Source organism: Chlorocebus sabaeus, chromosome 3 (genome assembly GCF_047675955.1).
Source record: "Chlorocebus sabaeus isolate Y175 chromosome 3, mChlSab1.0.hap1, whole genome shotgun sequence".
Taxonomy (NCBI): domain Eukaryota; kingdom Metazoa; phylum Chordata; class Mammalia; order Primates; family Cercopithecidae; genus Chlorocebus; species Chlorocebus sabaeus.
The window spans coordinates 14,308,081-14,335,481 of NC_132906.1; the positions used below are offsets into that span (position 1 = coordinate 14,308,081).

Consider the following 27,401-nt stretch of genomic DNA (forward strand, 5'->3'; position numbering starts at 1 on the left):
TCTACCATAAAATACAGAAAATATCTTTGCAAGAGATATTCTGCAAGAGATATTTTGCAAGATATCTTCACAAGAGATATTTTGATAATCTTTTGTGCTATGTACAAGACAATGCCTATTAAGATTCCATGTGAATACTCATGTTAATAATCCATGAGTAACAGAAATAGCCTTAAGTCTGTTCCCAAAGTGAACACCAAGGGGTTCTGAGATATCACAGTGAATTCCCAGGGGTACTGCAGGGCATCTGTTAATTTGTTTGGGAAAAACAGCAACATTTGTCAGATACCACACAAAGTATTTGCTCGAGTTAGTTCCAAGTTTCAACTTAGAATGATTAGATAGGGCTGCATTTTTTTCAGTGACACCTCTGAGAAACTGGTGTTTGGTGGCTACTGTTTCCAAAAACAAGAGCCACATGAAAAATCAGTGTGGAATAGGAAATGAATGTGATGATGTCAGATCTGATTCCAAGGTTTCAGAAGCTCGGCAGTGTCCAACAGACATACACACCCCAGTAGTAAATGTGGTTATTTAAGAATGAAATATAAATATTTCTCTTTAAGTTTATGAGTATTGGATTTTCAAATAGCTACTCAGTTGTTAAGATGTTAAATATTTATTGAGTTGTTTAGAGCTAACTACTTAATAAACACAATTGTAAGATATTTCTCTTGGCCAAGGAGCACTATGAAAAATTGTGGAGAAACTAAGGGTGCCATGAATTGAAAAAGTTTGAGAACCCTTGTCAATCAGTTTAAAAACCCAATAGCTTTATCATACTTTTCTAAATACAACGGCTTTCGTTATTTTTAGATGAACATGTTGAACCTGGAAAGTTTCATAATTTGGACGGATTATCACGGTTTATTCCCTTAGGCTGTTCCTATGTCCCTTCTTCTGGACCCATGCATTTTTTCAAAGTTCCCAGTTGTTTATATTTTACACCATTGCAGGGATATTGTACAGGCAGACGCTGTGCATGTGTGCACACTCTGTGTGTGAAGGCAAGTCTTGAACATTTTGTTCATTGATAGACATTAAGTCAAATGCATGTAAGCAGTTACCTGACTACCTATCTACCTACCTAGTTGACATGGAGCGGATTTGCTGTATTGTTTAAAAACTACTTGATTTATCTTAAGTATAGTTTTACTTTTTGTTCCTTGTTGATTTGTAAAATGCTCATTTGCAGCTATGATTTTACAAGTAAGGTTGCTTTCAAATTGTTTTATACTGAGTAATTAAGTGTATCTTCCCCATAATGGAATTCTCAAATACTGCTAATTTCTACAATTAAAATATATTTTCTAATTCATCTAAGAATGATAAACCATAAATTATTTTAAATTGATTACCAAACTAATATATTAGTTAATGCTGGATTTTTTAAAATTAAGAATTAAAGAGACTATGTTTGTTATGCTGTGCTTAATTGCTAGGAGGATATCATTGGCCACTCCTCGACAGCTTTATAAATCTTCCAATATGACTCAGCGCTGGCAAAGAAGGGAAATTTCAAACTTCGAATATTTGATGTTCCTTAATACGATTGCAGGTAAGATGTCTCATTCTTTAATCTAATAATATGTTTATGTTCGTCAAAATCATGGTAATGTAGTCTGATATAATACATTTTTCTCTTTGGAATTCAAATGCAGCATTAGAGAAAATTTTGAAGCACTCACATTAAATTTTATCAGAAACTGTACAAGCTCATACCAAACTCTTAGATGCATTTATCGTTGAAGAGGCTTTTCCTTGCTCTCCTTCTGCCATTTCCTTTGCTGACAGCTTTGTCTGAAGGTTTATTAGAGTCAACAAACCATTGCCAGAGTGTCTGGAAATAATAATGGGAAAAGTAATTTCACTACTTTGTCATTCTCAGCAATAGCAGCTAGACAGGAGAATAACAACAGGTTTCTGCCTAGTACAGATGTCACCTGGATTATGGCATGATTAGGTTACAGCATCTTTTTTTCTTAAAATCTTCAAATAAAAATACAAAATCAGATTACATTTTCTAAATTATGAGTAACTGCCATCAACCTCCACAGTACCACGTTTGCAAATCAAAAGGAGGTAGTGGCTTTGTTTTCTGCTAAATCAGTGGTTGTCGGTGGTTAAACATGTCTATGAGATTTAAGTACTTCATCTTTTTTCTTAAGCTCCAAAAGCCCTTATTCATGATGAATTACAAAGAGTTTACTTCTATAAACCAGGCTCTACAAAAAGTTTTTGCAATTAGATGAATTTAAATAACCACATAAATAAAGATGCTTACCGTAATTGTTGTTTTGTTATGAATGAATGTTCACAACCGTGTATTTAGAGCAGTGTTCTTCTCCGAATCATTACTTTAAAAATATAACTATGTAATATTACTCTTTTTTAATCTATCATACATAAGTGTGACTATAGATACTATAGGTATATATTAAATATGGGTAAATAGATACATATTAAATAGACAAAACTTGATTTGTCCACAAAAGGGAATAAAGCTATTTGATATATTAAAATGCTTTTTCATTTTAATACCAATACATTCATGTATATATATTCATATATACATGCATTTATTCATATGTGTAGTATATACACATATATATCTTGAATAAACCTGTTTACTCCCTCAAAGATAAAAGAAATGTGTTGTACTATTAAATTAGCATATTATTTATAAATAGAATGAATTTAAACATCTGAAATGTAAAGAACTTAATTACATTAGCATATTTAAGTAAATAGCATGGTGTAGCAGAAAGAACGTAACTTTCAACACCAAAGAGAAGAGAGATAGAATCCCAGATCTGCCAACTTTCTGTCCTGGAGCATAAGTTGAATTTTAACTTTTAACTCTATCTTGGACTTTTAATCTTTTAATATCAATATTTAATATGTTTACATCTGTTGTAATAACTGGTATGTTTGGTCTTATATCATCTTGTTTTATACTATTTTTTAATGTTCTGTTGCTTTTTATGTTGTTTGTTCTCTGGCTATATGAATGCTTTTTTGCTCAGTGATATTGTGATTTAAAATATAAACACCTTGTTATTAATTCTCCTAGAGATATTACATTTTTAAAAGCCTTATAAACTATACTTTTCTTAATTTGAACTCAAAAATGAATTACCATTTTTAAATGATACGTGAGTAAGACAAAAACCTCAACTCAATTTTATTTCTCATTCATTGCTTATCTTTGCAAATATACTAGCCAGAATCCAGGTTATTATTAACTTCATACTCTGAGTTCTCCGTCTTTTTGCAAATTAAGAAAGGTTTCGAACTATTGAAATTATGTGTTCATGCAGTGTATTATTTTCAGCTGTATGGATCTTTACCTGATTTTGGGGGATGATGTTCTCTGCACGTTCTTGTGTAACATTTTTCCATATTCCCTGTATTAGGTTTTTGTATTATCTGCTCTTGAGAGACCTATCAAGACTTAGTATCATTAGAGACCGTTAGATGGACTTACGGGTTTTTTTCCCTTGGCTGTGCTAGCTATTTGGAACTGTTGGATATAAAACTGGAGGGCAGGGTGATATACCTCACTTCCAGTTCAGTTTCCAATGTAGCAGGCAATCATATTAAATGGTTTTGCTATTCTAAAATGAGATTTTCTCCAGGCTCTGGATGGAATGTTTTCCAGTTCATTGTTGTAAAGGTCTCTTCTAGTCTCCATCCCTTCCCACTGCATTTTACTCATGTCAGGTCAATTTCCCACAGTGTGGTACAGTACCACCTAACTACTACCCACTTCATGCCTGTTACTCTCTGGGAGTCTCTTTATCTGTCCAACTCTGGAAAGGTTGCTGTGTCTAAATCTGGGTGAGATAACATTGTCATCCCTTCTAAAAGTTGCACCTGAGCAGTATAGAGCCTAATATGCTTTTTTCTATTTGGGACAATCTTTGGGTTTCTGAGCCAGAGCATGCAGACTGTCATGGGAATTAAAAAGCATCTTTCTATTCTTTTTTGAATCATTGAAGTCTGTTTTATTTATAACATGAAGATTATATAGGCCACTGATTTTTTCAAAACTTACTGGGTACTTCCTTTGCAATTATTATAACTAAACATGAAAGCCTCACTATTGTAAGCAATGGGATAAAAATTAACAATAGGGACTAGGAGCACAGAACACTTACAGTCTAGATGAATTAGTGAAATACACATAAATAAGACATTTTAGGATGGCTGATAGTAAATGCTGAGTCATTGCTACAGTGAATGCTGCATGAGCTCGGCAGAGGGGAGGTATTTTAAAATGTGTTTGGGGAGAAAAAAAGAGCTTCACAAATTTCTGCCAGTTGTATATATATGGTGTGTTCAGTGGACAGAATTATCATACCTTGTCTGGAGTAGAGAATTATATATAATATTGGAGCCTTAGAGAAGAGTCAGATTTATAAAGAGGTTTTTAGGAATCAGTATAGTTTTGGAGTAGAAGGGAATGCGATGTGGAGCTTTAGGAAAATTAAACTGATAATTATGTATGGCATAAATCAAAATTGAGATTCCTTGGCATTAGTGCTATAAGGAGAGTATTACAGTAGTAATAGTAAATCATTACTGAATATTTACTGTGTACCACATATTCTAATTTTCTCTGACTACAGAAGCAAGTAAAGTATGGTTTCTGCCTTTAAAAAGACATAATATAGTGAGGAAACAGTTGTATACCAGTAATTCCACTAAAAAGTATTAGAATGAGGAAACAGACATGTATACCAGTAATTCCATTAAAATGTATTAGAATATATAAAATTGTGTGCAATTTTATAATGTATAAAAAATATTATAATGGGAGTATATGTGAAGCCATTTGCAGTAGTCAAATCTAGAAGCCATTATTTATAACTAAGAGATCAGAAAAAGCTTCCCATATGTGACATTTAAATTGGGAATTGAAATATGGTTAAGAATTCACTAGGAAATAGGCAGAGGGCATTCCAAGAAGAAAATGTGAGGTGAAGATTTTGGATGAGTATAGTGGCAGCAGGTATGGCAAAAAGAGAGTAAATGACACTTTGTACAATATCATTATACAAAAAAGTTTCACTGTAATTTGCTCTAGTTCAGTGGTTATCAAAGTGTAGTCCCCTGACCAGCATTATTACCTTGGAGACCTGTTGGAGATGCTGATCCTCAGACTCCTCCTCAAACCTAGTGAATCAGAAGCTGGCAACCTGCCTTTCAGCAAGCCCTCTAGTTGGTTCTGTTACAAAAAGTTTGAGCACAATTGCATTAGCCATTTAAGATCTAATTATCAGGACAAGATTTGCGTATAAAACATTTAAAACATACAAGAAAGTACAGGATTAAGTGCCATTCAGTGTAATACAAGTTTAGAGAAGTGAGAGATTAATATGAAATAGTAGACTCGAGGAAACCTTCTTGGAAAAGATGAGCTTTAAATGAACTCTTCAAGGATTTTGTCAGATGTAGATGACTATCCAGGCAAAATAAACCTTAATAAGTAGAATGACAATTGAAAAAAAATTATGAATATGGATATCCTGAGGTACTCTCCCTGGATATATTCCTATTAATTTAATTCTTCCTTTGCCATCATCCTGAAGCTTTAAATAGGAATGCCAGTTTAAACTGAGCACCAGCACTAAAGACATGGGTGATGGTTTTATTAGAGAAGCTTCACTAATGCCATGATTGAATACTTGTTAGTGCAGCAATTAGGTTTTCCTGTTTTCCTGATTGGTGGACAGTGTGTATCCATTCATCTCTTCTTATCAAATCACCCTTCAGAGTTCTCTTATGATCCTAAAATAAAGGGTGCTCTAAAGATGTTAAGTTGTACCAGTATCACTTCAACGAATATGGGTCCTAAAATAATCATACTAGTTTATAACACTGTTTTAGGGATACAGTTATTGTTCAGGAAATATTTATTTCATTTGATTGATTGAAACTTAAGATTTATCGTTTCTAGATAGGATGTTAGTCTTCTTTTTGACTAATTGTAATTCTTAGGTAATCTAAAGCCAGGAAATGGTTGGCTTATATTTTGTCATAATATTTTTAAACATTTTTATTTGGTATCAAGATTGAGAAAAATAATAGTATTTTTATTATATCTTTGTTTTGTTTCATTTTTCCTACTGAAACATTTCTTTGTTAATAATAAGAACTCAGAAAACATGGAAAGTAAGTTTATGATTATTCAGTGATTTATAATGTGCCAAACATTGTTCTAAGGTCTTTATATGTATTTGCTCATTTAATCCTCACAATAGCCCCATGAGTTAGGTTCTGTTCTTATCCCCATTTTACAAAGAGATGAGGTAGAGAGTAGCTAAATAACTTGGCCCAAGTCATAGGGCTAATAAGTGACAAAGTTGGGATTCAAACCTGGGCAGTTTAGCTCCAGAGTTTTCATTCAGTTACTACGGCATACTGTTCCAGGATATTCCTGGTACCATACAACTTCACCTTCAGTCACCAGCCTTAACTTATTAACTGCTTTTAAAACCTAAATAATTAATGATTTAAAACAATTTTGTCATTTTCTTTTACATTTCATCAGATTAACCCTTTGAAGTTTATTTACTGTCATGACTTGTAGATACTGATATTCTAGCACTAGATCTGGGCCTGGAATTATTATCTTTAATGTAGAAGCTAGCCCTGTTTTCAGTTAAGCTTTAGATCAAAAGAGACTCTGAGACAGAGATTTGCTTGAGGATTTTTATTGGAAAAGCCCTTGGGATCAACATCTGTGGGGGAGTGAAGAAATTAGAACTGGGCAGAAGGAGATTCAGACGTAAGTGTAGTTGTGACAAAGGCTTCAGTAGATCCCATGGGGTGCCTGGGCTACGCTAACCATTCAAAGTTGTCTTGGCTTGAGGCAAGGGAGCCAGGTCTTCATTACCTCCATTCTGCAGCCATTGGATGCAGACTCCTGGGAAGGAGACATGACTTCGGATTGGGGACTTTCTTCTATCGATAGCAATTCTTGGAGATGGGCATAGCTGAACACCACCAGCCATCAACACCACCAGCCATCAACGCTCCCAGCATCCACCATACCAGCAGTTCTCAGACTTCAGTGTATCCAAAGCAGGATTGCTAAAACACAGATCTTTGGTCCCCACCACCATAAGTTCTGATTCAGTAGGCTTGAATTGAGTTGCAAGAATCTGCATTTCTAAGAAGTCTCCATTTGATGCTGATGTCATTGATCTAGGGACCACACTTTGAGAATTACTGCCCTGTATCTATATTCTTTAAAAGACATACCTAAAACTAATTTTATTAATCTTTATAATAGCACTGTCAGTATCACACATGTTGACTCTTACGATAGGGCATCCTTAGCATTTTATGTGCATTTTGTCTTCCCAATGAGAAAAAAAGTTTTGCTCAGTAAATACCCATGAAATTAAGTTACTTAATATTTATTTTTGTAAATATTTGCAGGATTTTATGATCTATTATGTAAATTCACTAGAATTACTGGACAAGGGATTTTTTAAACCTCTTGGATCAAAGAGAAGTATTACAGAATTGGAATCTGTTTGAAAAGATGAAACAATCTTTTCTGGCTTCACATGTTTAACATCCCAGCACTTTGGGAGGCCGAGACGGGTGGATCACGAGGTCAGGAGATCGAGACCATCCTGGCTAACACGGTGAAACCCCATCTCTACTAAAAAATACAAAAAACTAGCCGGGCGAGGTGGCGGGCGCCTGTAGTCCCAGCTACTCGGGAGGCTGAGGCAGGAGAATGGCGTGAACCCGGGAGGCAGAGCTTGCAGTGAGCCGAGATCTGGCCACTGCACTCCATCCTGGGCAACAGAGCGAGACTCCGTCTCAAAAAAAAAAAAAAAAAAAAAAATATAGGTCAATGTGACCTAATAAATTTCGTATTTTCTATAAATATTCTCCACAAATATTCTATAAATAATTCTAAGACTTAGATTAAAACAGTACCAAACTCTACATTATTGGTTACTGTCTTGCACTCTCAGATTTATCTTTTTTCCCAAAAATATTATTTTAGTATGAAATACAAAGTGCATTTTATGACCCATTTCTTAAGGTGTCTCATACTTGACCAATTTCACTTTTCTCCTTTCTAGATGCTTTTAAAAATAAGACTCTGTATAAAGCACATGGTCACAGTATCATAGTATTAATGCATTATGCAGACTTTTTACACCCTCCTGTGGTATGTGTACATATGCATAACTGCATATAAATAAACTCACATTTACTGTATGTAAGTTTTGTAAACATACTTTACATAGTAACAGAAGCTTGTCAGATATTCAGGAAACATATTTAAAAGACAACTAAAATTCCATAAATGTGTTCTTAGGCTTTGTTTTATTCTATTTATAAATTTAATGAACGTTCATTTTAGAAAATTGGAAATACAAAAAATGGTAATTTTAAAAATTAAACCACTCAAAATTCTAGCTGTAAATATCACAGTCGTCATTTGGGTGATTTTTCTGTTTTTCTTTCTCTGTGTGTGGTGTATCATTGGGAACCTATAATGTATATAGGTTTGCTTTCTGCTTTTTCCATTTCACTAAATATTCTTTGAAGGCATGACTTTTAAAACTACGTGAGAGTCCAGTTTAGAAATATGGCATAATTTATGTAACTATTTGTGAAACACTTGATTTTTTTTGAAAGAACATTAAATTTTAGATGATTATGTAAAATAATCTTAATGATACTTAGAGTTCTACTTAAAATGTGGTTTCAACTTTCAGTTCCCAGATTGACCTGATTTCTGTTCGTTTTCTGAAAAATACAACCTACACCTTATTTTATACCTTTTTAGATAATATTATGGAAAAGATGTTGAAACCTGTAATTCTTGCATTTTAAAACATAGGAGAGTGACTGCTAACGTAGCTTTGTATAAATGATCCCCTGTTAAACTTGAGAATTTTTTTTTTAAGCATTTTGAGTTGTTTTTCATATGATCAGCTAATGAATTCAGCACGACTTCTCCAACCCCAACCTTTTTCTCCTGTTTAGCATTTTCCACTTTTTTACTCTGTGATGAACAAGCCCTCCCTGGTTAATTATGTATATATTTAGCTACTGCATGTGTTGGGCTTATTATTGTCATCTAATTAGATGTAACTTGAACTGCTTGCTTCTAGAAAAATCATTAAAAATTCTTTCCTAATGACCTAGAGATGACAAAATGTCTGTAAAGTGTGAAGAAGCAGACAAGCACAGGAACATCGCTCTTAAAGAGTGTTAATCCAGATGCTGCAATCATCTAATTAAACAATATTTTGCTGTCATTAACATTTTCACCAAGGAATTGCAGTTATAATTTCTTTGTCAGCTGTCTCTAGATCACTTTACCTTCAAAACCAAAGTGCCATATAAAAACATTAAATTGGATGGTTTAATTAAAAAGTTTTTTTTTAATGAAGAAACATATCCAGTGATTCTGAGATCTCATTTACTGTGTTTCACTTTTATTATTTGAGTAGATTAGTGTCATAGGCTTGCAGTATTTAATATTCATCTCCTAAGATAAATTCTTATAAGCATAGTTAGCAAAATAAAGTGTACATATATATTTATATATATACACATATACATACACATATATATACACACACACAAATATATATATATACTTACCACTGCTGGAAAAGGAAAAGACCCTACCAATTATAGCACCAGTGTATTTACTAAATATCAACTATCCTAAAGAAAAAACAAAACAATTAGTAAATAAATATCTAGGTATGCCAGAGCTTAACAAGTATTACTTTGGAAATATCTCACTTTTTGGATGATTTCATGAACAGTAATTTTTTTTTTCATTTCACAAAGGTGTTCAGTAAAGTAATTAAAGGAGTAATTCTAATTCATGATTAAAACATATCAATGCAGAACCCCAAAGTGCCACTTAATCACTCTTTTTTTTCCGTGTAACATTAAATACATTGTGCATTTTTAATTCAAATCAAATACATATATGACTGTCCATTTTGGTAGGCCCTTATGCAGAAATTGTTATTAAAAACAAGCATTAATGTCATATTTATTTATAAAGTTTATTATATTTATTAGAATTAAAATAGTGATATAAACCTCTGCTAATTTAAAAATTACTAAAATTTTCTTCTTAGCACTTATTTTCAAAGGACCACTCAAAGATTTTTTAAAGTGAATTACAAAAAAAAAATGCAGGACAGAATAATAGACATGAAATACGGTTACTGGCATCATTCATTTTATGTATACGTGTGTGTGCATTTTTAAATAATGCTTTTCTTCTTTGTATTTCTTTCTAAAAATAGCATTATATCTTTTTTTAACTTTTAGGTTCAGGCAGATTTATTATAGGGGTAAATTACATGTCACGGGTGTTTGATATACAGATTACTTTGTCACCCAGGTGATAAGCATAGTACCCAATAGGTAGTTTTTGGATCCTCACCTTCCTCCTTCCCGCTATCCTCAAGCAGTATCCTTTTCTTAGTAAATCATTTCTATTAAAAGGCTAGGGTCTTCAAATATGGTCTACATTTTTATGCTATTTGCATTTATACAGAACATTTAAATACTGTGTTTATGTAAACTGGCTTTTTATTTTAACAGTTTTCCTTAATATGTAACTTATAAAACTTCGTCAGAAATTATTTTAACAATTGTGGTATCTGATTTTCATCTATCAATTAATTTCTTTAAGTAATATATGTTATATCTAGATAGGTAGCATCAGCATTATTCTTTTAAAAAATACACACTGGAATACTTGCTTTTCATTAAAATCTCCAGATTTTTAAGTAGAACAGTTCCCCCTAGAAAATGGAAGAGCTCTAAACTCTGCCATGGACCCATTTAGGATCCCAGAAATAGCTCTGTCTAGCCAATCTGTACTCTTTGTATGTATACATATAAAAAAAAATACTGAGCCCAATCAGATGTCCTAGGTTAGCATACATATGAACTATTAGTAATAAATTTTCAAGTTTATAATTGTACACCTTTTATTTTACAATATTGGTACTGTTTTAGCAGATTATTGTCATGTACCAAAGACTTTAATATGGCTCCAAACTCTCGTTTAATCTTATTATTATTCTTTATCATAGACTTAAATACAAGCAGGTTCATCGATTGCTTGAGCTACCTAGCTGCAGACATTTTCTTCTAGTTTAATGTAGACATTCACAGTATCATTCTCTCTCATATATACCTCTATGCCTTTGCATAATCCTCACCTTCTAAAGATAATGTTCTGCAGTTTTCCTTTACTTGACTTACATTTGTTCATCTTCTGAAATTTGGATCATTTTATTCCATTTTTATCACATGCATATCCATTCCATCAACAAACATTTATTGGCCAGATGGTATGTGCCAAAACAGAGAGATTTAAAAAACAAACAAACAGCCCAGCCCTGACATTTATGAGTTTACAGACTGGTAGAGAGGCAGAGAAGTAAACGGTGATGTGTATCAGGTATAATAGAGGTCTGTATGAGAACTGTGGTGGGGCAACACAGGGGAAGCCCTGACCTAGCTGTAACCTCATCCCAGTAAATGCAAAGTGGAAGCAGTATTGTGTTGCCATTATCCACACCTATCTTACATACTTACAGCAGTTTGTACACTTAAAGCAATATGCAGTTTAGTTGTAAAATGCAAAGCTTCATATAATAAACAGATAAAATAGTCATCAATAAAATGTTTTCTAAATGTATTAATTAATTTGGTTTGGTGCTTACAATTGCAGATTTTAGGTCTTACTCAAATTGTAGGGTTTTTTTTTATATTTCACAGTTATGTTTTCCAACTGCTATAAGAGCAGATATCATTTAATGTAATTTCCTGATGATGAACAAGATAATACCTGCATATCTATATCACTGTGATAGTACATGTGGTGTGTGCAACCACGGCATACTGGATGAAATTCATATCACTAAATACCAGTGAAATAGCTGTTTTGTGTGAATTTTAATGGAAATTTAGAAAATTAATGATAATTGGATCATAACACATTTTTATAAAAAATAATTTTGTTCAACAAAAGTTTTCTTATGATCCTGTTTCTTTGATAGCCATTCTTTTAATTTCACCTGATCCTATGTTTTTTCAGTTCCAGTTTATGAGGGGGCGCACAGCTTGCTCCCCTAAACTTTCCACATTCCCACTGTGCCTCAATATCACACCTGAAGTGTTTAAGACATTCTACCAAAACATAAACAGACATACTCACCCTAAGATCCAGCAGTTCATCACTGAGTTGAAACAACATAAGATTAAAAAAAAAAAATCATGAACTTAAGGAGTGAAAAAATGTATGATTGACATCTGCTTCTGTACTTTTTCATCCTAGCTTCAGAGTACTTCTGTCCACTTGCAAATTCTCTGCACTCATTCTTGATATAAGTTTAACATAGTATTCTGTGTACTCATAATATAATTTCTCGATATATATTCATTATAATAGAATACCATCACAGCCAGGCGTAGTGGCTCAGGCCTGTAATCCCAGCACTTTTGGAGGCTGAGGCGGGCAGATCACGAGGTCAGGAGTTTGAGACCAGCCTGGCCAACATGGTGAAACCCCATCTCTACTAAAAATACAAAAATTAGCCAAGTGTGGTGGCATGTGCCTGTAATCCCAGCTACTCCGGAGGCTGAGGCAGGAGAATCGCTTGAACCCAGGAGGCAGAGATTGCAGTGAGCCAAGATCTCGCGACTGCACTCCAGCCTGGATGACAGAGCGAGACTCCATCTCAAAAAAAATAAAAAATAAATAAAAGATAAAATAGAATACCGTCACCTAAGCTGCAAATGTGCAGGTCATTGGGGTGACTTCCTCCATAATTACTTCCAGGGCCTCTAACTGACAAGGCTCTGCTTCCAGGGTTGCAATATTATCTACATCAGCAGAAGAGAGATGAGACACACATGCAGGAAGTTTCAGTGGGCCAAGCCTTGAAGAGACTTTGCTCACATTCTGTAGATTAGAACTAAATCCCGTGGCCATAGCTACTTGTAAGGGAGGCTGAGAAATGTGGTGTAGCACAGGAAGAGGAGAATCAATTACAATAACCAGCCAGTAGTCTCTATCACAATCTTATAAATAGTAATTCTGGTTATGTTTTAAAACAATTGAATGAATTCACTTGAAAAGCATTGTTATCAGAGTTAAAGGTATGGTTCAATAAATAAAAAGTTACTTTTCTTCTGAAATTCAATATATGCTTTGTAAGAACAGAAACTATTTCATAAGGATTTTGTGTATACAAATTTTTATTTCTGTTTTTCTTTACTAGGACGGACATATAATGATCTGAACCAATATCCAGTATTTCCGTGGGTGTTAACCAACTATGAATCAGAAGAATTGGACCTGACTCTTCCAGGAAATTTCAGGGATCTATCAAAGGTAACTCTAAACATATAGAAGTCAGCTTTCTTCATCAGGCTGTAGTCTAATAGTATTTCTGTCAGAGTGTATGTAGCCAGTTAATGTTTGTGAGAAAGTGAAACTGGTTATCCTGACTTACACAGTCAGTTTCTAAATCTTACCAATTCTTAGCACAGGAATTAAGCTACAAGAAGATAAACTAGTACTAGCATAGGCAAAATGAAATGGGTATTTGAGAAATAGCACATGTAGGGAGAGGTTTCTCATATATCCTAGGCTTTAAAGTCAAGGTTAAAAACCTAAAATTAGTAGAAAATATGATGGCAAATCATTTATGTGATATATTCCTTAGATGATGAGGCATGTTATATTGACCATAAAATACACACATTGTAGGGAAATATAATACTGAAAAGAAAGTCAGTTAAGTTTATCAAGCGTCTATCTATATATGAGGGAGAAGATATGGTCCAAAAGATGGCAAGAAAATGGTGCATAACGGTAATAAGAAATAAAAGGCAAAATTTTTATTAGCTTACCTCGTTTGTCCAGAGGAAACTACAGTGTGATACTGAACTGTTTGAAATTCAGTGAAGAACTGGGAACTAAGCCCAGAAAGCTGCTCTATAGTCTAAGCTTACGCCAGAGGCTTGCCTTAAAGTTCATGTGTGTTAGCCGTAGTAAAGTCTCAGCCCATTGACTTTGAATGTATCTCTCTTTTCTGTAAGACTTGATTGTCTGATTTAGCAATCCACAGAAAGTTGAAAGGTATTTGTGCATACATTTGGTTTTGGGGGGCAGGTCTAAGGGGCTAATGGACAAGAGCAGCATAAGCTCTGTGAATTAGGGAAACGCCATTACCGCCGATTTAAAATGAATCCCACAGATGGTTTTTAACTGAGCATGCTTGCTCCTGCGCCTTTTCTGGCCTTTGAAAGCTAGACCTATCCAAGTTGAAGTTCTGTATTGCACTAGGTACTAGCTGTGTGACCTAAAGCTAGTTTCTCCTGGCCCATTTGTAATATGAGAATAATAATACTGTCCCATGTCATAGAGTGGTATAGAGCTAATGACATGTACATTTAAAGAATATAACATAGTACTTGGCACAGAGAAGCACTTCCTGAGTATTAGCTATTATTGTTACACATGGAATATTTCTTAGCCTCTTTTGAAGACTGTTGACTAATTTTTTCATGTTCTTACGTGTCAGTCTCCAGTTCTTTTATTTTACATAACTCCCTATTAAATTTTAGTTGGTAGCTGATGGATAATTTCAGCTGTGGTATTATAGGTGTTAAAGGGACCTAAAACATCAGTTAGCCAACCTCTTACTGAGACTCACACAACTGGTAGAAATAAATTGCTAGCAAATGAATTCTAATGTTTGCAAATATAGTAATTCTTCCAATGTGAGTCAACCAAAAATTTTTAACTATTTACCACATTCAGGTAACTAAATTATTCAAGATAAGTTAGATAGAAGCATTGTAATTCATGCAGCCTGCCCTTCAGGAATAAATCTAGTTATAGATTATCTAAATGATAAGATCAGTCCCCACAAAAATTAAAAATAACGTACGATATTTTAGAGAGACCCACACAAGAGATAATACATGCAGGTTGAGTATCCTGTATCTGAAATGCTTGGGACATGCAGAGTGTTTTGGATTTTGGATCTTTCTGGATTTTGAAATATTAATATATACATTATATACTTACCAGTTGAGCATCTGTAATCTCAAAACCCAAAATCCAAAATGCTGCAGTGTTTCCATTAAGCATCACATCAGTGCTCAAAAACTTGGATTTGGGGCATTTGAGATTTCAGAATTTTGGATTAGGGATGCTCAACCTGTAGTGATTAGGAACAAGAACTCTGCAGCTACACTGCCTACATTCACATCCTAATTCTGCCATTTACCAGCTGTGGAGCCTTAGACAGGAGTATTAGTTTCTCTTTGTCTTCATTTGCTCACCTATATAATGAGACATCAATAATAATAGGGTTGTGGTGTGGAGTGTTGGATGGGTTAACAAGCATAAAGGACTTAGAGTAGTGCCGGGCACATCAGTATTAGTCAATGCTGTGTATATGACAATAGTAGAGTGGTGAATCATTGCTATAGGCCGTGTGCTTTGAATTGTATTTCAAATAGTGATGATGAATATATGCGACCGCATCCACATTGGATGAGAGTGTCTGAATGGCATGCGTGACTTGTCAAGGTTGGAGTGTAATTTTGGGGTGTAAAGCAAAACCAAACTAACTTATTGATGTGAGGATGAAAACTGTTCAACTTTGACGAAATCTTGTCTGCATGTATTTTATTTAACGTTAATTAAATAAACATTACTTAGACATTATTATATACGATACAAATTCAGAGTATAGATTATCAGGTAGCATATTAAAACCTCATATGATGACTACTATTATGTCTATTGTATTATTTTTAAAACAAGGAAGGAAGTTCTTTTTCTTCGAAATCAACTGGGATATTGTGTTTAAAGGAAACTTACAGACTGAAGCTCCTTTTTTCTCTCCATCTATTTATTCATTCATTCAATTGTTCAGTCAACAAATATTTATCACACATGTGCTATATGTCAAACACTCTACAAGTGAAAGAGTGTACAGGAGTGAATAAAGCAGACATATTCCCAGCCACTCGGAGGGAGTTCAGCCCAGAGCAAAAATGAAAACTCAGATAGTTAATAGCAATATGAGAGGCCAGCATTTACGAGATAGGTTTAGTGGGGACTGTGCCTCACTGGGGAGTACAGGCTCAGCCTCGCTAAGACATTTGGATTCAAATGTTCTTGAAACCTAGCCCAGCCAAAGAAAATGTGGCACTCATTATGATTAGTATGGTTTATAGAAGGCATCTATTTACCACATATCTGCTGGTAATCATAGATTTTTTCCATTTATCCATGTAGGAAAAAATGAGTTAAAATAAATGAGGAAGTCACTGTTTCTACAGTAACTGAAGATATAAACATTTCAAGGTTCTTTTTTTGTTTTTTGTTTTTTGTTTTAGATGGAGTCTCGCTCTGTCACCCAGGCTGGAGTGCAGTGGTGCGATCTCGGCTCACTGCAGCCTCCACCTCCTGGGTTCAAGCGATTCTCCTGCCTCAGCCTCCTGAGTAGCTGAGATTACAAGCTCCTACCACCACACCTAGCTAATTTTTTTGTATTTTTAGTACAGACGGGGCTTCACTATGTTGGCCAGGCTGGTCTTGAACTCCCGACCTCATGATCCACCCGCCTCTGTGTCCCAAAGTGCTGGGATTACAGGCATGAGCCACCACGCCCAGCCCAGCCCACTTCAGGGTTTTTATGCTAACCTGTGTAATGTGTATTTCCTTTGGCAGAGCTTTTCCTTTTGTGCCTCACATGTGCTCCTCTAATTTTATATAGTGTTAAGTAAATAATACAGGTAAACAGATGGAGCCTAAATAAATTAGGCAATATGACTAGAAACTGTCGTTTTGCAAGCATGTAGTTTTTCATGCTGTGAACAGTGCAATCCATGAGCACTTAAAAGGTAGATAGCTTTTCTTCAAATTTTACTATATTCCATGCTTTAGCAATTTCTTCTTTCTATTCTGTCACCCTAGCATGATAGGAAAATGTTAGCAAATTAAAGCCTGTTGATATGTTAATAAATTACTTGTGCATTGTTCCCATGCTTCATTGAATTTCTCAATAGGAGCTTCTTACAAATGGGCTAGAAACCTGAGACTGTCCTGTGTAAAATCCATCAATAAACAAGATTTTAACGTATGAAAATATATCTTATTATACACCTAATGGGAAAATGACATTTGAAGTATAATAATATAATTGGAAGGAAAAACTACTATAGTGCAATATTATCACAATGAAGAGATGTCCACTAAGAAGCACATGAAATGCTTGTAGTTATAATCAATACTACAAATGAAAATATTAATGGAGAGTTTTGCTCTTCAGAAGCTCAAGGAAGAATTGAAATACTTGAATGATATAACCAAAAGCATTCTAAAAGATCTCTAACAACAAAAGTAGTTGTGTCTAAACAAACACTGGGAGTCCTGATCCCAGTAATAATTCTTAGCAGTGAATAATTCTAGAATTTGTTTCAATAAACATGTGGTACCCCAAATAATTTCTATATTCTTTACTATATGAAAGAATTAAGAAACTATGAAATGTACAATGCCAAAAAAATAAATATTTATTTTCTTTCTTTATACCACCACATTACACAGGCTTCATGAAATTCTGTGTTGTATCAGTTGGGAAACTTTTGAATGAAAGTTTCAGAAAACACAGCTGAAATTGGCTTGAACAATAATAGGAATTGGGAAAAAAAATCAAGAGGTTGTAACTGGAACATGAAAAGAATGTAGGCTTCACTCAAATATTTGTTTCTCTGTCACATATTGTGCAAACTTAAGATGTTTTCTAAATTCTCTGAACTTGTTTGCTCATCTTTAAAATGAACACAATCATACTTACATAATAGGGTTGTTAAAAGATTTTAACACCGTAAAGTAGTTAAGGCACCTAGTATAATTTAGCCTGACACACAAGTGGCATTCAGTGAGTGGCAGTGACACAGCAAATTTCCATAATTGTTAGTTGCGAGTTCACTATCTTTGGTATGATTGACAAAAACCTGGTGAACGTTTGTTTGATTCCTCTGATTTATTTTTTATTCTAATAAAATTAAAAAGTAATGCCATTTAATAAAATATTTTGAATTCAATAAATAATTCTGTTTTATCATCTATTTGAGTTATCAAATTCTCAAAACTGTAACATCAAAACACTAAGGTTATATTAAATGTTTATTAGAACTTTAGATGCACATTTATTTAGACTGAAATATTTTATATTTATAATATTCTTATTTGTTCTTTGGCCCACTTAATTGAACACTTGGAGAGCACAGGAGCAAAAAAAAAGTTCTTTATTAGTAAGATTTTTTTAGACCTCTCATTTTATTAGACATCATAGGTTCAAGTTTTATTTATTATGTGTACAGGTTAGAGGCTATGTTTATTGTTTTACATGAGGGACAGCAGATGAAATAATCTGCCTGTGACCTATCTTTTCAACACTAACCAACAGTAGGTTTAGAGATTTCCTCCCCACTCGATTTATATAGATATTCCTTATGGAGATGTAACCTTATGGTGAAATCTATCTTACAACATGATATATGCTAGTGTTTCAGTTATTTACAGATACTCATATGAACTCGACTCTTAAAGTATAGTGGTTACATGACTTTGACGTGAAGCACAGTCTTCTGCTCATTAAAGTGTAAATAGAATTTTCCTATTTCCCAGTCATGCCCTCTGATAAGTGAAATAGTTTCATCACAAAACCAAGTCCTACTAATATTGACATGAACATAAGACATCACATGCACACACCCATTCATCGAGTAGAAAAAATAGATTTTGTTAACACAGGAGTTGTTTGACTGACAGATGATGATAAGCATAACCATTTTCCCAAATTATTATGCCACTTAATAAAAGGAAGTGATAATGCCTTGAGGCTTTGAAATGTGATAATGCAAATGGATGCACTGAAGTGTGAATACTCTTCAACCATCCACCCTCGATACTGCCAAATGTCTATCTACCACATAGAAAAGAGTTTATATTGGTAAGGTGGGGAATCCACGACTCAGCAAGCTAGAGCAAGTTGGTTTGTTTTGTTGTTGTTGTTGTTGTTGTTGTTGTCGTCGTTGTTGAGATGGAGTCTCCCTCTGTCACCCAGCGGCTGGAGTGCAGTGGCGCAATCTTGGCTCACTGCAGTCTCCACTAGAGCAAGTTTCTATGGTTATTTTATCTTTCTTTTTCACCATAAGTTAACAACATCTGAAATGAAATTAATTCCATTTACTTGATCATAATCTACCTAATGCTTAATTTTAAACAACAAAACAGGAAGTATGGACAAAACTACTAGGTGTGTTAGTAGTAGTTAGGATGATACAAAATAAAAGAAGTGTGAATGTGTAAATTTAATTATATACCATCTGCCAAATAACCCTGCTGCCAAATTTGAAATATTTGTTTCAATGTATGTTGAATGCTGCCTTAACATATAACCCACAGTATGTTGAAAATTGTTTTCATTAGACTTGCTTATATGGCAGTGCTGAGGGACAAGGTATTGATTGGCAGTGTTTGGATACTGTTTTAAACTCATGGGATATTCGTTTATTTAAATTAATACTTTCATTCATTCATTCTTTCTTTCATTACATAAGCATTTATTGCCAACCTACTCTGTGCCAGACACTGGAGATACAAAGGCAATAAGACTTAGTCCATACCTTTAAGAAGTTACAGTCACTGTTTTGTTTACCCAGTGACATATTAAGCTATTTTCCTTCTAATTGAAAAAATGGAAGGATCAAGAAAAGTGCAACTAAAAAAGTAGACTTCACAGACACTGGTAACCAGAAATAGTGAAGTGTTTTTGTGTTTGTTTATATCTCCACTGTTGCTTGTTGGAGACATAATAGGGTGACAGGGAGCTTTATAGATTTATACAGAACTTCCAAAGCAGTCCTAGGCTCTGTTTGCTTATACTAAATGTCTCTTTATCCTCTTTTCTTGTTCCTTCCCACTTAGCCAACTGAATCACCCTTTCAGAAAAAGAGAGGGAAAAAAATCCTATAGAGCCTGTTCTGCTTTGAAAATTTTAGGCTGTTAAAGAAGGAACTGAAAACAGCAGGAACACTGTTTAGTGTATGCTCTTAGAAGAATCCTACCTATGGAAAGGAAAAGAGAGCCTGCTTTATACACTTTAATTTCACCAGCCACATGTCACCTCTATGTCTAAACCACAGCATTATCATGCAAAACTAGGTCAAATTCAGTCTCCTTTAACCTTTCTTTCCAGCTGAAACAGAATATTAAGCAGTTAGAAGTGATTTTGAAACTAATTTGTAGCCCCATCATTATCCTGCTTAATACCTGGAAAACTTCTAGAACTGACACATGAAGATTTAAGATGCTCCACTGTTTGTAGGTGAAAGTGTTTACTTTTCACTAAGATATGTAAAACTAATTTTCTTGGGGAACCATCTTGGGATAATGATAACAATAATAGCCAATATTTTGCATTTGTTTATTATATGCCAGGCATTGTGCTAAGCATCTTACATGGATTTTCTTGCTTTACCCTCATAATGCTATGATGAATTGCACTGGTTATATAGATTGCATTTTCTTCCATTTGTTACCTATTATTTCTCCATAATACATAGGTAGGATATTCTTTTTAAAAAAAAAAAAAAACCTAGTGATTAATTTATCTTCTACATGCCTCTACCTTTTCTAAATGCCCTGGCAGTTTTTATACGCTATCAAAAAAAAAACAAAAAACAAAAAAAAACACAACAAAACAAAACAAGGAAAGAAAAAGAAAAAAGAAAAATTCTCCCTACTATCCAGTAAGAATGAGTTCTTTTAAAATATCCTGCACATTGCTCAGTCATGTCAGATATGAGCAGAGGAGTCAAAGGAAATGTGGTCAGTGAGCCATTCCACACCTCCAAAGCTTTCAGTCCTATGTGGGACTAGCATTCCTGTGAAAGTGCTTAGACCTGGGTGTGGTGGCTCACGCCTGTAATCCCAGCACTTTGGGAGGCGGAATCAGGAGGATTGCTTGAGGCCAGGAGTTTGAGACCAACCTGAGCAACATAGCCAAACCCTGTCTCTACAAAAACTTAAATTAAGTGCTAATAGACTTTATTTTTTTTTTTTTGAATTTCACTCTCGTCGCCCAGGCTGAAGTGCAATGGTGCAATCTTGGCTCACTGCAACCTCTGCCTCCCGGGCTCAAGCAATTATCCTGCCTCAGCCTCCCCAGTAGCTGTGATTAAAGGCTTACACCATCATGCCTGGCTAATTTTTGTATTTTTAGTAGAGATGGGGTTTCACCGTGTGGGCCAGGCTGCTCTCCAACTCCTGACCTCAGATGATCCACCTGCCTCGGCCTCCATAAGTGTGGGAATTATCGTCGTGAGCCACTATGCCCAGCCACGTGCTAATAGATTTTGCTAATGCAACTTTAGATCAAAGATTAGCTTTCTTCATAATATACTCAATTCTACCCTATGAAAAAGTATAGAGAGAAACACATTTAATTAATAGAAAAATATAATCTTAACACTTCTCTTTATTAATGTTTCATGACTTCAAGTTCTGTTCCTTAATAATGTATTTGAAAATTGTGTACTGATTTGCTGAAGTTCATCGGAGGATGAAAGGCCATATTAAGCCAATTAACAGTACAAAATTGCAAAGGGAATGTTTAATCCACACTTACGGAACACAATTTTAACATATTTTAGAGAAACAAATTTTCAAATCATTTAAAGCATTCTTATTTAGAACAACCCAAGACATAGGAAAGACTTGAATTGATTGGAAAGGTTTTGCTTGTTTTTGTGTTCTATTTTAAGTGATTTTGACTTTATTATGAAAATTTTTAAACAAAGAAAAAGTACCAGTTCCTATTAACAATACCTATTAACCAATACCTACATGTTATAATTATTGACAGTTTAGCTTTTATTGGTTTACTGAAGTATTTAAATAAATGTATCATACTTTACTCCTAAATATTTCAGTATGAAAAATATTATTTTCCCATAAAATCAGATCACCATCATTACATCTAACAAAACTAATGACAGTTCCCTAATATTATCTAACACTGTGCCTATAATCAAGGTTTTCTAATTTTCTCCCATGTGTCTTAAAAATTGTTGTGCTTCAGCCAGGATTCAGTCAGCGACCACACAGTACGTCTGATTCTTCTGTCTTATTTGTCTAAGGTTAGAATAGCTCCTAGCCACCCTATCATCCCCACTGTTTTTTCATGATATTGACTCATTTAAGAAAGCATGCCACTTATCGTATAGAACATAACAATAACAGCCAATATTTGGCATGTGTTTATTATATGCCAATGCTAGGCTTCTGGATTTGTCTTTTTGTTCCTCATGTTGTCATTTAACTCACTGTAACTAGTAAGGTTTTGATGTATGCTGATTCAAATATCAGTGAAGATTGGTAATAGAAGCTTTTTTTTTTTTTTTTTTCTTTTGAGACGTCGTCTCACTTTGTCACCCAGGCTGGAGTGCAGTGGTGCAATCTTGGCTCACTACAACTTCTGCCTCCCAGATTCAGGCAGTTCTCCTGCCGTAGCCTCCCAAGTAGCTGGGATTACATGTGCCCACCTCCACGCCTGGCTAATTTTTGTATTTTTAGTAGAGATGGGGTTTCATCATGTTGGCCAGGCTGATCTCGAACTCCTGGCCTCAAAGTGATCTACCTCCCTCCGTCTCCCAAAGTGCTGGGATTACAGGCATGAGCCACCACCCCAGCCAATAATAGAAATTTATATTTGGAAATATTTGGTCAATAACACTTACTAGCCAAAATAAAAAGTGACTATAGTTAATTTAAATTTATCAAAGTTAAAATGTTCACATGTGAAATATATTTCTGGGTCATATAATTGTAAAAGCCATCTAAAATTCTCTCTATGAGATAAACCAAATTCATGATTAAATAGCAAAAAAAGAGCAGATAGGGAAGACTAAAGTCTCCACATTCTCACTGCCCAGAGACAACTACTGATATACTGTCATGTATATTCTTCAAAAAATAAATTATACAAAGTAGAATTACTTGATCAAAACTATATGAATTTTTTAAATATTACCAATTTTCCCCACAAGAAATTTATGCCAATTTATTTGCCAATAGCATTGTGAGATACCATGTTTTCCAATACTGAGTATTATAAAACTTAATAATTTTTGACAATCTAGTTAATAAAAATAGTTTTTGTCTGACCTTTTAACAATTGTGAGTGTACTACAATTTTTGACTACCTATAATAGAAAGTCAACTTATACTGGTTTTAATTTAAAATAAAAATTTTATTAGCCCATATAACTGAGAAATCCAGGGATGGGTCAGTTCAGGAAAACTCGATCCAGGTGTTCACCAGAATTATCAGGATCCACATCTCTTACTTTCTACATTGGCTTCATTCTCAAACAGGCTTCCCTGTGTTACAGTGATGATGTCTTTGTAACCCCGCTAGAAAAAGAGCTTTTTCCCAGATAGCTGCAGCAAAGTTTCATCCGATCAAGTTGAATCACATGCCCATTTCTGCAGCAGTCATAGTGCCAATGTGAATAAAATATTATGATTGACAGGTCTAGATCCCATGCCCACCCAGGGAGTCAGGTAGCGAGGTCAGCTCACCTGCACCAGGTGGGGAAGGAATGGTTCACAAAGGAAGAAGGCATAATGAATGCTAAACAGTAAAAAAGAATAGATATCCATTACATTGTAGGAACTAGTACTATTTTTTCTTATATATATTGGAAATTGGCACTTATTATTCTGTGAATTGCCTATTCATCATATCATTTCCTCATTTATTTAATTAGATTGTTCATTAGCTTCTTATTGATTTGTAAGAGCACGTTTTTAAGGAAACTAACTCTTATATGATATGAACATTTTTCACTTTGTTATGTCTTTTGATTTTTGCATAAAATTTTTTTCTAAAATTTCCACATGGAAATTTTATATAATATTATATAATTGGGTTAATCAGTCTTCATTCATTTAGCATTTATTGCTCACTTAAAAAGGTTCAGGTACTGTAGGTGTGAGAATAAAGAGATGAATAAAAGACAGGAAGTTTCTTCGAAGGGCTACCCTACTGGGTTAAAAAGGTTAGAAAGTTGCCTATTACCAGATGATGTCATGTAAGGCTTTACAGATGCAATTTGAAAAACCTCCAAAAGAATGAGTTGAAGTTCCTTAGTCAGATAAAAAGGGAGCCCGGGAATTTACTTGAGCACAGAAGTGTCTGTAGGTATGATTTCTATGTTGTCATAACAGAATTTTCAGAATGATGACAGGTAGTTCATGACTGAAAAAACAAAAAAGGTAAGAACTCTCAAAGCCTCTTCGAAGGATTTTCAAGCCCTTGATTACAAAATATAACAAGATAACTTAGATATCTTAGAAGTTCAATATCTTAAAAGTATTGCGATAACTAAAAGCTATTGTTAGAAGCCAGACAAATGAGTCAAATGTACCCAGCTTCAAGCTGTATCTAGCACAGAGCTGCAGCTGGTTCTGTAAAACGTCTAGCCACTGACTAGCAACATGATCTTCATTTGACTTTTCTTCAGTGTCCTCATTTGTAAGGATTTGGTCAAGTAGACCTGAATGTTTCCTTCCATTTCTGTGGACCTATGAGGAATGAGGAATTAAGTAGGTAGTTATAAAAGAAAAAAGTCACATCAAGAGCCAGGCAAACTGGCTTACACCTGTAATACCAGCACTTTGGGAGGCCAAGGCAGAAGGATCACTTGAGGACAGGAGTTCGAGACCAGCCTGGGTAGCATAGTGAGATTTCATCTCTATTAAAAAATAAAGTCACATTAAGATCAGAATTTCATATTTAGCAATGAAAAAGCAGTGCAGTAGTGTAGAATGTGGAGACCCAGGTACTTGTTTGCTCATCATGAAATTAGGTTCATATTGAATGCCTTGCTGTCCTCAGAGACTTATGAAAATCAGTCTAGAAAATGGATGTGAAGCCAGTATGTTTCACAAATATGTAGTATCATCGGCAGTTTTAATAGCAGTAGTAAACTCTTGAACACATTATGTGTGCAGGTTTGAGTATTCCTTATCCATAATGCTTGGGACCAGAAGTGTTTCAGACTTCAGATTGTTTCAGATTTCAGAATATTTGCATATACACAATGAGATAGCTTGGGAACAGACCCAATTCTAAACAAAAAATTTTTTCATTTCATATACACCATATTCCATATAGCCTGCAGGTCATCTTATACAGTTTTTTTTTTTTAAACAATTTTGTACATGAAACAAAAGTTTGAGTTAAGTATATATGTGTGGAATTTTCCACTTAAGATGGTGTCATGTTGGCATGCAAAAAGTTCTGGTATTTGGAGCATTCCAGATGTCAAATTTTTGGATTAGGGATGCTCAGCCTATGTAACAGTAGAATCCAAGGACCATGAACATCATTATCATTTTCAGTTTTTTTATGATATATTAGAATTCAGTGTTATTGACATTGCTTTAACTAGGCCTCCGATTTCTCCTTGACAAACTTTCTTTTTCTTGAAAATTATCATCTAGTTTGATGACATTGACCATTTATCAGATCAATCCACATTTATTTATTTGTATTTATTTAAATCAGTAACTCTGTGCTCAGACTTTTATGTTCTCTAAAAGTTCTTCTGATGTTTCATATAATACCATTTATACAATATGTTTTATTTATATAATTTTTGCAGTCATTTTTACTTATTAAATTTATATATTGTATACCTGTTCTAAGAAAAGGAGTTTGTACAATATGCAGGTTTTAAAAGATAGAAAAATATTGATAAATCAAGGCTAAGAGAACAGAAAGAGAAAACAGAAAAATGAAACTAAAGAAAAAGTTAGCATGCAGAAATACACACCGAATACATGCCAGAATTTTTCAAAGTACAATCTAAGGTATTGCATCTAAACAGTTGTTCTAAAAACAAAAGAAGTATGTGTTTCTCATAAAAAATAAAATAAATCAAGAGAAACACTGGAATAAACACATTTAAACAATTATATTTACAATAATATTTCTCAGAGCCTTAAGATCATGTAAATCCCAACAAACCTCTGGTAGAATTTTTGTTTCATGTAGTAAAGTCACAAAGGTTTTTATTTTTAGGAAAACCAAACTTTTTGTAACACTGAAGTTCGAGACAGATTTCTCTTTTGGTCTTCAAAACAGGGAAGTTGAGTGATAAGAGTAGAGAAAATTTTCAGCATTATTTCTTCAATAACTACAGTAGTGTTTGATGTGAACATCCTAATGCTACACATGTAATTTCCCGTAAATTTTATAAGGAATGCGAATTTTTGTACCTTAGTCACTTCTTGAAGTCTTTCATGTTGGAAATAGTGCTTTTTTGCAAGCTATGTAGGCTTTTTGGCAGTTTTTAAAACTGAATTATAATAATAAAGTTTTATGGGGATAGAAATGTTATTTTTCATTTTTGCATTTTTTGCACCATTTTTTCCTATTTTAAAGTGTTCACCTGTAACATAAAAACTAAAAAAGACGAAACAGCAATAAATCTAAAAGTAGGGTTTAAACTTTCAGTTAAACTTTTGTATGTGGTAACACTTAGAAAGCACAGAAGTCACTGAATCCAAATGCCCACTGTTTGACAGAAAAGGAAACTATTTATTGATATAGTAACTATGATGAAAATTGAAAAATATTGCAAAGTAAATTTATAAATTTTATTAAGTGTAGCCTTACCTTTTTACCAGAATTCTTACCATATGCGTCTGCCAAAAATCAAATGATATTGACATTGCAGTATTTGCTAAAATTTTTGAAGTATAGCAAAGTTACAACCTTGTCAATATGTAGGTAAGTAGGTAATTGATTGATGGATGGATAAATATGATATGATAGGTATCTATTATGATCTCTTAAGAAAATACGTCATCTGTGACAAAATTCTCATTTCCCCAAACAAAACATTTTGAAGCTTTTTGCTTTCTAATTATTTATTGCTGTTTGACTATTAGAAGCAAAACGATAGAAAAATATTAAGTACAAAGCAAATCACTTACATTATGTTCCATAAAAGTCATTTCTAACCTTATTAGGTAAAAATTCAAAATTAGAAATATATTGTAAGAAGTGACTAATGGAGAGATATGCAGACTTTAATACCATGCAGCTGTTTCCTACACAGCATTACTCCGTAAAACACTGCAATAAAATGACTTTGATGAAACTTGCGTAAAATAAAAAATATAAGTCTTTACTTTTCCTTTTCCAGAAATGTAAGAGAAGACTGGAAAAGATTAGAGGAAGAGCCATGCTCCTTTTTAAAGAATGCTT

General features: G+C 34.0%; 1 protein-coding gene across 4 annotated transcripts in view; it reads left to right on the forward strand.

Moving 5' to 3' along the window:
• The window catches only part of NBEA (neurobeachin), a 731,202-nt gene that overhangs the window by 599,085 nt on the left and 104,716 nt on the right, over window positions 1-27,401 (forward strand). For all 4 annotated transcript variants that reach the window (XM_073013351.1, XM_073013354.1, XM_073013348.1 and 1 more), the window contains 2 exons: window positions 1,443-1,558; window positions 13,308-13,420. In XM_073013351.1, coding sequence (XP_072869452.1) covers window positions 1,443-1,558; window positions 13,308-13,420 — 229 coding nt within the window. The remainder of the gene's footprint in view (window positions 1-1,442; window positions 1,559-13,307; window positions 13,421-27,401) is intronic.